The 12782-nt window shown below is 36.2% G+C and overlaps 1 protein-coding gene across 10 annotated transcripts in view; it reads right to left on the bottom strand.

Annotated features, from left to right (window-relative positions):
* The window catches only part of CDC42BPA (CDC42 binding protein kinase alpha), a 327675-nt gene that overhangs the window by 69527 nt on the left and 245366 nt on the right, over positions 1 to 12782 (bottom strand). For all 10 annotated transcript variants that reach the window (XM_055323638.1, XM_055323632.1, XM_055323630.1 and 7 more), the window contains 4 exons: positions 12174 to 12298; positions 3725 to 3830; positions 3130 to 3278; positions 1482 to 1573 (listed from right to left, as the gene is read on the bottom strand). In XM_055323638.1, coding sequence (XP_055179613.1) covers positions 1482 to 1573; positions 3130 to 3278; positions 3725 to 3830; positions 12174 to 12298 — 472 coding nt within the window. The remainder of the gene's footprint in view (positions 1 to 1481; positions 1574 to 3129; positions 3279 to 3724; positions 3831 to 12173; positions 12299 to 12782) is intronic.

The following is a 12782-nucleotide window of genomic DNA, read 5'->3' as shown; positions in this document are numbered from 1 at the left end:
CATTACAATATGAAGTGAAATTTCATGACTCTCCAATGTTCAAAATCCAAATAAAAGCTATAAGTTCACATGCTGTCATAAAGCAATGTGATAAACATTTCTTTTGCACATTTAGATATATTCTACAAAGGATGGGGTCAGTCAGTGACATGGTATGTTACAGTCACACTGCACTGATGTCTCTTCTACATAAACTGCCTCTGGAGATGCCTGCCCTCCAAATCTTATACATTCTTCTTCCTTTACTCACTAAATAATGCAGCTTTCCACTCTTCCCATCTGAAAAGTCTGCTTGATTTTCAATTTAATGTGAAATCCTAATTCACCTTCCTTTCTTGTTCACCAGGAAATTCAATCAACAAAAAAAAATTGTTTGAACATCTAGTACTTTCAATGTTTTCTTTTCCCCATGTCAATTCCTTTATGTGATACCCTCTCACATGGAAACAGAAACTCAACCAGCTTTACATCACTGTGTGTTACAGGACTGAGAAATTATGGGGAAGCATCACATCACATAAGTGTAACATAAAGCCATTAATTAGTTCACTATTTGGTCAGGAATACTGATGTTGTCAGGACAGTGAACTCTTTCCTCCGTTCCTCCCTCCTTTTCTCCCTTCTTTCTTCTCTCTCTCTCTCTCCTTAAAGTAGGCTCCATGTCCACAGTGGAGCCCAATGCAGGGCTTGAACTCACGACCCTGAGATCAAGAGGTGGATGCTCAACTGACTGAGCCACCCAGGCACCCAGGACAATGAATTTCTAATAACTGCATAAAAGAGATCCCTTCATTGAGAAAATAACACTCCACATTTTTTTAAATTAAATCTTCACATTCTTAATGCCCACATTATGGAAAGAAAGTTTAAAAGAAGTTTCTGTAATGGCCGCCACATACTCTGAGTTACTTTTCACATTAATGGAAGCATGCTCAGGTAATGCTTTTAAGAAAATGGGAATAAATCCTGAGAAATCCTGCAGGGCAGGAAGTTTAAGAATGAAACTTGGAAGAAAACAATTAAGTACCAAAACAGTTCATCACTGAATTCCCTTTTAAAACAGGATTAGATCAATCTTTAGTTACTTCATACATTATTTCCTCAACTACTCTGGAAGTGAATCCTACAACATTTGAAGAGAGTATAAAGTATACTATAAAAATAAGTTTGTTTTTTTCCCAATCACAAAAATCTTATTTGTGGAATAGTCCATGACATTGAAAAAACAGTCCCAATTTGTGGCAAAATGAATTCTTCTGTTATTATGAAACCTTTAAACAATGCATATTAAGTATGACAAAATGACTCAGAGACCAATCCAGCGAATGTGTGCATCACCTATGTGGATATACATCCAGCAGTGAGTGCCAGCCAGCGTGCTTCGTGTAAACAATTCTCTGACCTACACATGTGGGTTCTCGGGTAATAACATGTATTCACAAAAGAATAAGCCCTGATTGATGCAAAACACATTCTCATACCCTTTTCAGATCTAAGCTCTTCAGTGTCCTTTATCAGTTGTTCGATTTCTGAGAGGAGCTCCAAGTTCTTCTTCTCTGAATCTTTTAGTTTACTTCAATGAGGGAAAAAAAGGAAAACTGTCATTATTTTTTCTGCTGGTTGGTGAGCCATCCTACAATATGTAGCTGGAGTTTCCTGGTTTAAATGTCAGTCATGTCAAATTAGGGAAGTACAAGCTACTGCAGGAAAGACACATCCAGAGGGTCGTCTACTCTTGTGTAAACAAACTACTGCAACACAGCCAAGCTTGTTCATTGACAGATCTGTGGCTGCTTTGCACCACAATAGTGCAGTTGAGTAAACACAGATAAAATGGCCCAAAAAGCCTAAAATATTTAGTATCTGGCCTTTTATAGAAAAAGATGCTGACCCAGAGCTAAATGATTCAATTTTAAAATGTCATAAAATCAAAGGTTAAATTTAGAATTTTGTTAGGCTCTTCCACAGAGAACCATGAAAGTGGAGCATTTTTATGAGTACATCTATAGTTTCCAGTTTCATTTAATCTGGTTTATGAGTGGATGCACAAATGCCTGTGTCCCAGGTACGGGAAGGCTGCTCATACTCATTCCAATTACAACACAGAGAATGACATTCAGTAGATCTTTGTGCCAGAATCGAGTCACATTCTCCAGAAAATGTTCTCTTGCATTTTTAATGTCACAATAGCACTTTTAAGCAAAGCATACTTAAATTTATGTCTGGATTATTTATTACAAGAGTTTATAATTTAACGAGGGTGCCAGGTATATGACCTCCAATTGGATTAAAAACATTAATGATTACAGTTTAAGGACTAAAGCTTCACACCATTACAAACTGAATTTATGTGACTATATTTCTTTTCATGATTGAATGCCTTTGGAACTTTGCTATTCCAGTGCCAAATGATTTTTTTATTTACATGGTAATTTGTAACATGAACTTTCTATTGTTCCTCTATATCACCAAGACTTATTCTTGAAGCATGTTCATATCCAATCCAATTAAGATTTTCATTTTGTCATTTATTTATTCAGAATATAATTTTCTCTACTGTTGTGATGAGGATTGAAGGAATGTATTGATCTGGTAATTGTCTCAGATTGTGGAGGACATACTTTTCTCAAAACATAAAAGAACATGAAAAAGCAACTATAAATAGAATATATTATACCATTATGAAATCTATCATCAAGAGAAACTCCATTTGTAAAAGACCTATGGTAGAGGACAGAATTCCCAGATGACTGTCTTTGTTCTGAATATATATGTTGCATTTTTATACTAATATGATATTCTTGAACATGAGAGAATTTTGGATTTAATGGAACAGAATCTGAGAGTCAACTAAAATTTACAAATAAGGGGAAAAATAAACAGTAAAATATTAATTGCCACTATTAATTTTACTTTATGGACAAATCAGAGGAAAATGAGGTTGTACTAAAATCCCAGCACTGCACACAAGGCCTGAAAGCATTTATTTATTTTCAAATATTCATAATTTTTTTCTGGTCATTACTTAAAAGAAAAGGTGATAGGTATGAACTAAACATGTAACTACTACCCAGATAATTTTGGATCAACTTAGAAATTATTCTAGTAGACTCTATTATTCAACCTTACCATTCTGTGATGATGTTAGATGCTTTAACTTTATTCAGTTCTTCTTGGATGGCCTGTTTAGCTCTTATTTCTGCATCCAGAGCTGACTGCAACTCCAGTCTAGCTGACATATCCAATTTTGCAAAACGACGCATTTTCCAGGGCATATCCTACAAATAATAGAACTGTTGTTAGCTCCATCCAATTTTTTCTTTTTCTTTTTTTTTTTTCAATTTTTTCTTTAACATTCAAAATTTAGTAATGCAAGTAAATTTAGAAACTAATTACAAGTACTCTCTCTAATAAATAAGTAGAACTGAAACTACTTGTGCAAATGTATAATTTTTCATTAAATTCAGAAATAATTACAGACTCACATATGAGTTTATTTTTCATCATTATTACCAATAATGGCTATCTATAGAACTTACAGTTGAACAAAGATGTGTTATGATATCCTAAACTGGCAAAGACTTGGACTAACTGAATTCTCATGAGAAACTTTACAGTTAGCTTAAAGCCTAGACAAACTGATAGAAGTATTCAGACTTATTATCGTGTACTGGAGCTTCCCCACCCAGTAGGATAATTCTCTATGCAAAATGGCAGAGCTTACTGTTGCTCGTGCACCCAAGCTGGAATTCCTCAAAGCTTCCAATTCTTCAGTCATTTTAGAAGCTAAGGCCTGGAGATACCCTCGTGCATCCTTTTCATCACTGACCCTAGAATACATACATAAATAGACAAAGGACAAAAGTAAAATAAACAGGAAAACTGTAGTGAGTTATATATTGTTTTTAAAGCATCACACAAGAAATAAGTGAAATAAATATTTTCTTTCAGAAGATCTACCACAGCACTCCTGCCTATCAACAAATGGGAACAGGTTTACTAAACTCTCTGTTATCTGAATGAAAGCTGGTCACACTTAGGGTCGTTCAAATTACTTATATCTGATAAATTAGTAAAATTGTGCCCTTAAACCAGAGAATTAATACTCTTTTAATCTACATTAAAAACACATATATTTACATAATTTCTAAAAAATATTAAGATTCCCCATTAATTGAGTTCTGCCATTTTGTCTTATGAAAACAAAATGCATCTTTCTTAAAACGCATCTATTCTTAAAAATACTGAAGTACCCTATATTTAGAAAATTTAAAGTAAAAATACTCTGTGAAAATCAAGGTTGTACTGCAATAAAACTCTGTTTTCTAACATGGTCAATAAAATAATCATCAAAAGGAAAAGATTAGAGTCTACTGAAACTCACAACTGTCTTAACACTATCTTACTGATGCAACTGTTATGATTCTAGATAGAAATGTTTTCAAATTATATTCAATAACACACATTCTACATTTAAGAGTTTATCAAAAGAAAGTTTGTGTTTTGTTACATCTTCAAAATAAGGTCAAGAGTAGGATAAGGCCTGCCAGCATATGAAAATCTACAAAAGAAGGTCTATCCTCAAGAAGAATGAAAACAACTGATATATAGAAAGCTAAGTGTATATATTTATATATATATGTATGTGTGTGTGTGTATAAAAGAGTACAAATCTGCAGTGCTTAGAAGTGTGTTCTAATGCACCCTGGGGAACACTGTTTGCCTTTGGGAAGGCTGGCTGTTTTAATAAATACAATTCAGGCCACTGAATAGTGATGAGGAAAGGATATTTCAGGTAAACTAGTTAAGTATCTGATGCAGAGAACAGACAGATTGAAATCTCGAATTGGCTTTAAGATCTTCTAGAACTTATAATCCGGAAGAGCCAAAATCACATCTATCAATGCGTCTATCTTAAAGAGGCCCTTTAGGAGGGATTTGGTTTTCTTTTCTCTCAGCTGGGAAGGTGTACTGAGGACAAGGGGAAGAATCTAACAATTTAAAAGTGATACAATCATCATAAAAAGTTGCCCAGCCTAATTAGTTACATATTTTTAGGCTCTACATACATGTATGTATCTTTATTGCCTTTTATAAAATGTTGTTTATGTAAGTGGGAGGCTGTTTCTTCTAAAATTCTTTAACTTTGGACACCACACATGACTACAACAACCTTCTGATGTAATTCTCTGATCTACAATATAAAGAATAAGTAGAGATGAAGGAAGATTATCTTTTTTTAGAGTAGCAGAAAGACACTTAAGAAAACTGTATTATCATTTACAGGACCAGGTTAATTGGCCTGTTGCAACCCGTACTGCTTTACTGTCTACCACAGCGATCTCTGCTTATGCACATTCCAGGAACCTAGTAAGTCCCATTTGCTTTATTAACTCTGGAAATCAGTAACTTCTTGTACATGTGTTTCATGTTGTTTAACATTTCAAGTAAAAAACTCTCTTGTAATTTTGTTTTTATTTGCATGTTGAGTATGTTCACATTCCCTGACTCATGTGGTTTCCCTCTAAGTCTCAATTTTTTATTAAAGCTAAGTCTATTTTCTTGGCTACAGAAAATTAATGAAGGGAAGGGTTAAAAAAAAAAAAAAAAAACCAAAACACTCGGTCAGTTACAAAGTCTAAGTTCTACTGAGCCCTGGTCTCCTACACTTCCTTTTCAGAATCATTGCTATTTGTTTCCAACCTTCAGCCTACTTCCCCTCAGCTCAACACCATCTTGACCTTCCTTCTACTAGGCTATCTGGATAAGATGACTCATGCTCATTCTCTTAGCTTTTTTTTTTTTAAGTTTTAGAGGAAGTCCCTCATCTTCTCTTTAGCCAAGTCATTTAAATGTATTCCTCGTCCCACATTTACCTTCTCTGAAAACTGCTTCTGTTTTCAATTTCATCATTTTTTTTGGCTGCTGTAAACATATACGGACTTTTTCTAATCCAGAAAGTTTCCTGTCCCTGTCATTGTGATACAACCTGTATCTAATTATGCTTGTATTTAACTCCTCACTAACTCATAATACTTTCTGAAGTCTGATTTACACAACTGTTTTGCTGAAACCATAGTTTATTCAAGTAACTACTCAACTACAAAAGGCCAATTTTGATCGATTTTGTTCTGCCATAGCTAGTCCTCTCCTCCCAATCTCTTTCAAATAATTAATGCAGAAATACTTATTACTTCTGACTATTATGTGGGGCATCCTTAGGAAAGAGAAGATTTAGAAGATAACAGTTCTTAAAACGTCAAGGACATAAAATATACATAGTAGCGTCACTTAAGGACTTGATTCTTGAGTCAAACAGACCTTGGTTCAAATCCTAACTCACTGCTCATCAGCTCCAGGACTTGGGCTAAGTCATTTAACCCTTCTTGCTCTCTGCTATCTCACCTACAAAATGGAGATAATAATTCTACCTTATAGGACTGCTGTGTTAAAAAGAATCCTGTACAAGTAGATTTTCAGCCCAATGCCTGGAATGTACTGTAATCAGTATAACCTATGACTATCCACAAATGAAGATTAATGAAGATTATTTGAGGAATAGTTCGAATAATAAGAGGGAATTTAAATAAAGGGAAATAAAAGCGTTATTATTGAGACCCTTTGCTGATTGTGAAAACACTTTCCTGCTGCCCTCACTAAATTATCCTTTCTTCTGTGCTCTTTAAAAAGAACTCAACAACTTCAATGGCTTTACTGACTAGGACTTAAATCCCCAAATTTACATGCTCTACCCTAACCTTTCTGTACCCTTTTCAAAAGTGTACTGGAACTCTGTACCCAGATGTCTCAGGATGAGTTCAGACATACCAGTAAGCAAAATAACACAAACAAAATCGATTATATCTTCCCCAAAGTTGGTTCCTTCTGACTTTCCTACTTATATGATATCATTTTCTTAATCTAATTCAGAAATACTAATTCTCCCTCAATTCTTGCCCTTCCTTCATAATTAAGTCTATAGATTCTTCTCTTACAACATCTTCTCCACCATTTGTTCAGTTTTCCCCAAATTTCCCTCCATTTCACCCTGAGCACCATTGTAAAGAACTGTTTTCCTTTTTTTCTTTTTTTTTTAAGATTTTATTTATTTATTCACGAGAGACACAGAGGCAGAGACGCAGGCAGAGAGAGAAGCAGGATCCTCACAGGGAGCCCGATGTGGGATTCGATCCCTGGACTGGGATCATGCCCTGAGCCAAAGGCTCAACCACTGAGCCACCCAGGCATCCCAAGAATTGTTTTCCTAATGCATCATCTAATTAATACCTTTATCCTTGCAAAAACCCTCTCTTTCTTATACATAAATAAAGCTAAAATTCTTACCCAATATTCATGTACCTTCACTAGTCTTATTTCCTATTGTTTTATATGAAATCTCCAATTCACTCAATGTACATATAGGACCCTTTACTAACCTCAGGGTTTTCAGAAAATGCATTACAGGTTCAAATGATTACCCCCCATTCTCTCAAGCACCCAGTCTAAGGTAACTCTATAATACTATAGGAAAATCAGTATTGTATAATGCATAAGGCAACTTAAAGTCTTCTAACTGATCTCCAGATATGGTCACATTAGTTTTTAAACTTTTCAGTGGTATGTTATAAGCTACTTGGAGGCAAAATTATATTTTATAGGCCACTGTACCTTCTATTATCCCAGAAAAGTGCATTATATGTGAGGAGATGCATTTAAAAAAATCAGTCTCTGGACTAGCTTATGAGTCTGACCTTTCTTTGTCATCTCATTTCAAAGAAAAAGTGAAGTATTCTGATGAGCCAATGGTGAGAAGAAAGGCCCCTACTCTAACACAGTGAGGAGCAACAAGGTCTCACTTCCCTAAAAGTTATTCTTTCATATGAAAGGGATACTTCATAGGAAAAGGCAAAGGGGGCCAAGTAAGATGTTAGAAATGCATCCAAATGAGGTCTTATATACAATAGTGCTTGTTCTGTTTTAAAGCTGTTTTTTGTCCAATGGAAACATTTAAAATACTGTATATCACAAGTTCCTAAAACCTTGTCTTGGCATCATTTCATTTTTTAAAGTTTTAACTTAAATTTCAGTTCATAAACATACAGTGTAATATTAGTTTCAGGTGTGCAATATAGTAATTCAACACTTGCATATGACACTCTGCTCATCCAGGTAAGTGCAGTCCATAATCCCTATCACTTATTTCACCCATCCCCCCTCCCACCTTCCCTTTGGGTAACCAGCAGTATGTTCTCTATAGGTAAGAGTCTGTTTATGGATTTGTCTCTTTTCCCTTAGCTTGTTTTGTTTCTTAAATTCCACATATGAGTGAAATCATATGGTATAGGTCTCTCTCTTACTGACTTATTTTGCTTAGCATAATACACTCTAGCTCCATCCATACTGTTGCAAACGGCAAGATCTCATTCTATCTTATGGCTGTGTAATATTCCTCTGTGTGTGTGTATACACAGATACTTGGGCTGTTTCCAAAATTTGGCTATTACAGATAATGCTGCTATAAACATAGAGGTGCATGTATCCCTCTGAATTAGTATTTTTATACCCTTTAGGTAAATACCTAGTAGTGTGATTGCTGGGTCACAAGATGGTTTTATTTTTAACTTTTTGAGGGACCTCAATATTGTTTTCCACAGTTGCTGGGCCTGTTTGCATTCCCATCAGTAGTCCATAAGGGTTGCTTTCTTTTCCACATACTTGCCAATTTGTTGCTTCCTGTGTTTTTGATTTTAGCCGTTCTGACAGGTGTGAAGTGGTATCTCATTATAGCTTTGATTTGTATTTCCTTGATGATCAGTGATGTTGAGCATCTTTTCATATCCTGTGGTGCTCCGGGTGCTCTTCCTTCAGGACAGTCACCTGCAGAGGCTGTCCTTTCCTGCTATGGGCAGTGTTTGATCTCTGGCCTGAATGTGGTAAGTTTTCATGGGGTTGGGTGGTTTGCTTTGGTCTGCTTGTGAAATGAAACCAGTCACCATATCCACTGGAACTGAGGCACTGCAGAACTCTCTGGTCAGGAGATGTGGTATGGACAAGGGTTTGTGCTAGTCTTTAGGGGGGAGGGACCACCACACTACAGCTAAGCTAAGTGTGACTAGAAAGAATGGTTCCATTAGAGCACCTAGGGGTGGGGCTTGGTGGAACCAAGTTAGGCAGCCAGTATTTTCCCACAGGTGGCTCTGTGTTTATGCTGAGGGACAGGGGTGGGACATAGTGCTGGCCAGCTCCTTTTATTCTCAAGAGAGGCCTCTCCATGAATGCTGTCTCTCTGCACTGCACTACAAGAAGAGAAAAAACTGGTGTCTGTCCACCCCGCTCCCCCCAACCCCAACCCCAGGCTGTTTGCCTGCCTTCTTTCCAAGAGAAGTGCAGTACCCTCTAGGCTCTATCCAGCCAAGCCTGCTGACCTTTAAAACTCCAGTCTTCAAACCCTGTTGGCTCCAAGAACTCACGAAATTTAGCCCCTCTTATTTTCCAAGCCAGCAGCCAGGGTTTGTTTCTTTCCTAAACTACATCTCCACACTTCTTACCTTTTTCAATGTGGCCTCTTCTCTGTCTTTAATTGTGGCGTTTGTTTTGTCAGTCTTCAGTGTGATTTCTGGGGTATTTATTATAATTTGACAGTTATCTAGTTGTATTCATGGGATGAGGTAAGCCTAGGGCCCTCCTACTCCACCATCATCTTCCTGTCTCTGGCATCACTTCATTTTTTAATATACTAAGACTAAAAAACTGGGAATACCCTGAGACTCTTGACCTTCTTTTTTTTTTCTTTTTATTAATTTTTTCATGAGAGAGAGAGAGAGAGAGAGAGAGAGACATAAGCAGAGGAAGCAGCAGGCTCCCTGTGGGGTGCCTGATGTGGGACTCTAATCATAGGACCCTAGGATCATGCCCTGAGCCGAAGGCAGACACTCAACCACTGAATCAACCAGGTGTCCTGACTCTTGACCTTTTTAAGCATGGACAGAACGTCTCAGATTTAACATTCCAGTAGGTGAGAACTCTGAGAACAATACCCTATCAAGTATTTAATAATTAGTTATGTAATATATTAGCCCATTTCTTTTTGGCCCCCCCCCCCAGAATTATCTAGTTATTTATTTAGAGAGAGCATGAGCAAGGGGAGAGGCAGAAGGAAAGGGAGAAAATCTCAAGCAGACTCCGTGCTGAGTATGTAGAGCCCAACATCAGGCTGAATCTCATGACATGAGACCATGACCTGAGCCAAAACCAAGAGTTGGATGCTTAACTGACTGAGACATCCAGGTGCCCTAATATATTAGCCCATTTCTAAATAACAACTTTTTGCAAACTGACTTGCTTACATTCCTGGTTTCTTCTGCACATTTCACTTGAATGTGAAAAGCCTAAAATGAGTGTTTTGTAGTATCATGTAAAAACTTTCACCTTGGGATGCCTGGGTGGTTCAGATGGTTAAGTGTCTGCCTTCAGCTCAGGTTATGATCTCTAGGTCCTGGGATTGAGCCTCTAGGGCTCAGGGGGGAGCCTACTTCTCCCTCTACCTCTCCCCCTGGCTCCTGCTCTCTGTCTCAATTGAATAAATAAAATCTTTAAAAAAACAAAACAGGGACACCCAGGTGGCTTAGCGGTTTAGCACCTGCATTCAGCCCAGGGTGTGATCCTGGAGTCCCGGGATCAAGTCCCATGTTGGGCTCCCTGCATGGAGCCTGCTTCTCTCTCTCTGCCTGTGTCTCTGCCTCTCTGTGTCTCTCATGAATAAATAAAATTAAAAAAAAAAAACCTTTCATCTTCATCCTTTCTACTAACCCTTTCCAGAAAGTCTACATTAAAAGCTTCTTTCTTTTACTAGAACCACTTCCCATTCCATCTGAACCCATCATGCCTGTTGCTGGAAAAAAATCAATGGTCTAGGAACTCAGGCTCTGGCCACATCATCTTTTTCTTCTGTAAAAAGTCATTTTCAGCAATAGCTTAATTATATATTTGATTACATAATAATGGAGCTATAAATGAAGAGTTATAATTTTTGATATTATAATCTTGGATAAAGATTAGAATGATTTTGCTTCAGAAATGAGCAAATGTCCTTGTCATCAAGGACATAAATTTAACATTAATGAACTATTACCTGTATTATAGTGTTTGGAACATAACCAAATTTCCACAATTTGGGTATTTTCATTTAGATATGCACTGTATAGTCACATTCATGAGCCACAGATGACTGAACACAGGAGTTCTATAGTTAAGTCTATATCAAAATACTTGAGTTATTTGGGTAAGATCACTTAAAAGGCAGTGTTTATCCACCTCTGATTTTATTTAAGATGGAGGGTATTACTTTGCAATAAGTAGGAAAATAGAAAAATTGCTTAAGGAACCAAAGTAAGAGTACAAGAAACTAAAATTCCTACTAAATGCTTGGTCTATAGATACACAAAGAAACAGTTTTCATATAACTTAAACCTCCATGATGTGCCAAAAAGAATAAAAAAGTTGAAAAGTAAATATTAAAATTCAGAAAATATCTTTTCCTTAGAAGATAAAGTCCCTGCTGAATTCAACTTTCTTCATGTTTTATAAAAATATGCATTTTTATAAATGCCAGAATCATTTCATGAAATAGTTAATGTGGAAAGTTATGGAAGTAATTCATTCTATACTGAATCCTGAGACCTTAAAGAATAGTTAATAAAATGAAACTATAATCATTTAAGGTTTTTATGATGACATGTATACAACAATCTGCTGTAATTATGAAAGAAGATGATAGGACAACATTTTCAGGTTCAAAATTCTTCTCCAGACTGTTTCTTAAAATAATTACAAATATAGCAATTTTGGTCTTAGACAGGAACTTCTATTGCTAGTCAATGAGTTCCTTCAGTTCTTTAAGAACCAACAGTCTTAAAATAACAGCTTTCAATTAAATTGTGGAGAGTTGACATGGGATACTTGCTGCAGTTGGGGAAAAGAGAAACTTAAAAGAAAATATAGAAGGATGCAGATGAGTAACAACAGGTCAATAATAAAATTATGCTTTTCAGGGAAACATTTTTTAAAGCAAAAAAATAAGAAAAAATGTCATGTTAATAGTCTTCTGGAATTCATGCCAATCTGGCCATATGTCCAAAATCACTCATAAAAACACATTTAAAAAGAGTACTCACCACTGAATTATTTCTGTGATTTGGGCTTCCCAATGTGCAACTGATTCTTTCTTGTCTGCTAGGTCTTTCACCTCTTCTTCTAACTGCTGGTTGCGCATACTTATATTTTCATACAAAGTGGTGAGCTGAAAAGCAGTTTTAAAGACACATGTGACTTTTAGGAACAGGAATACAAGGTATGCAAATACCTCTTGTTAAATCTGATAGCTCTCCATATTCCACTAAAAAAATGCTTGCTTCCTGATTTCATATTATATGAAATCTAGTCACTGCATTTGGAAACATCAAATATTCTGAATTCTCCTCTGCCCTTGCTTTTCCTTTACCCCCTACACCGAATTCCTTCCATTTATGAACACTCTTCAGTTGTCTGAAAATTTCCCATGTTCTACTGGTAACAACATCTTTTTTTTTTTTCTTGGTCTGTAAATGTCTCCATGTCATCCTCTTTTTAAAAAAATCTTACAAAGAATTTCAAGCATATACAAAAGTGGACAGTATAAATTAATTCCCATGAGCCCACAGCCAATGTCAATGTTGAATTATCACCTCAATGACAGTCATTTCACTTGCATTCTGTCTTCTTACCCCTTCCTCCTGAATTATTCT

The sequence above is a fragment of the Nyctereutes procyonoides genome, unplaced genomic scaffold (assembly GCF_905146905.1).
Source record: "Nyctereutes procyonoides isolate TBG_1078 unplaced genomic scaffold, NYPRO_anot_genome, whole genome shotgun sequence".
Lineage (NCBI taxonomy): Eukaryota > Metazoa > Chordata > Mammalia > Carnivora > Canidae > Nyctereutes > Nyctereutes procyonoides.
Note: the sequence above shows the minus strand (reverse complement) of the source record. Positions and strands in the feature narration are given on the sequence as shown.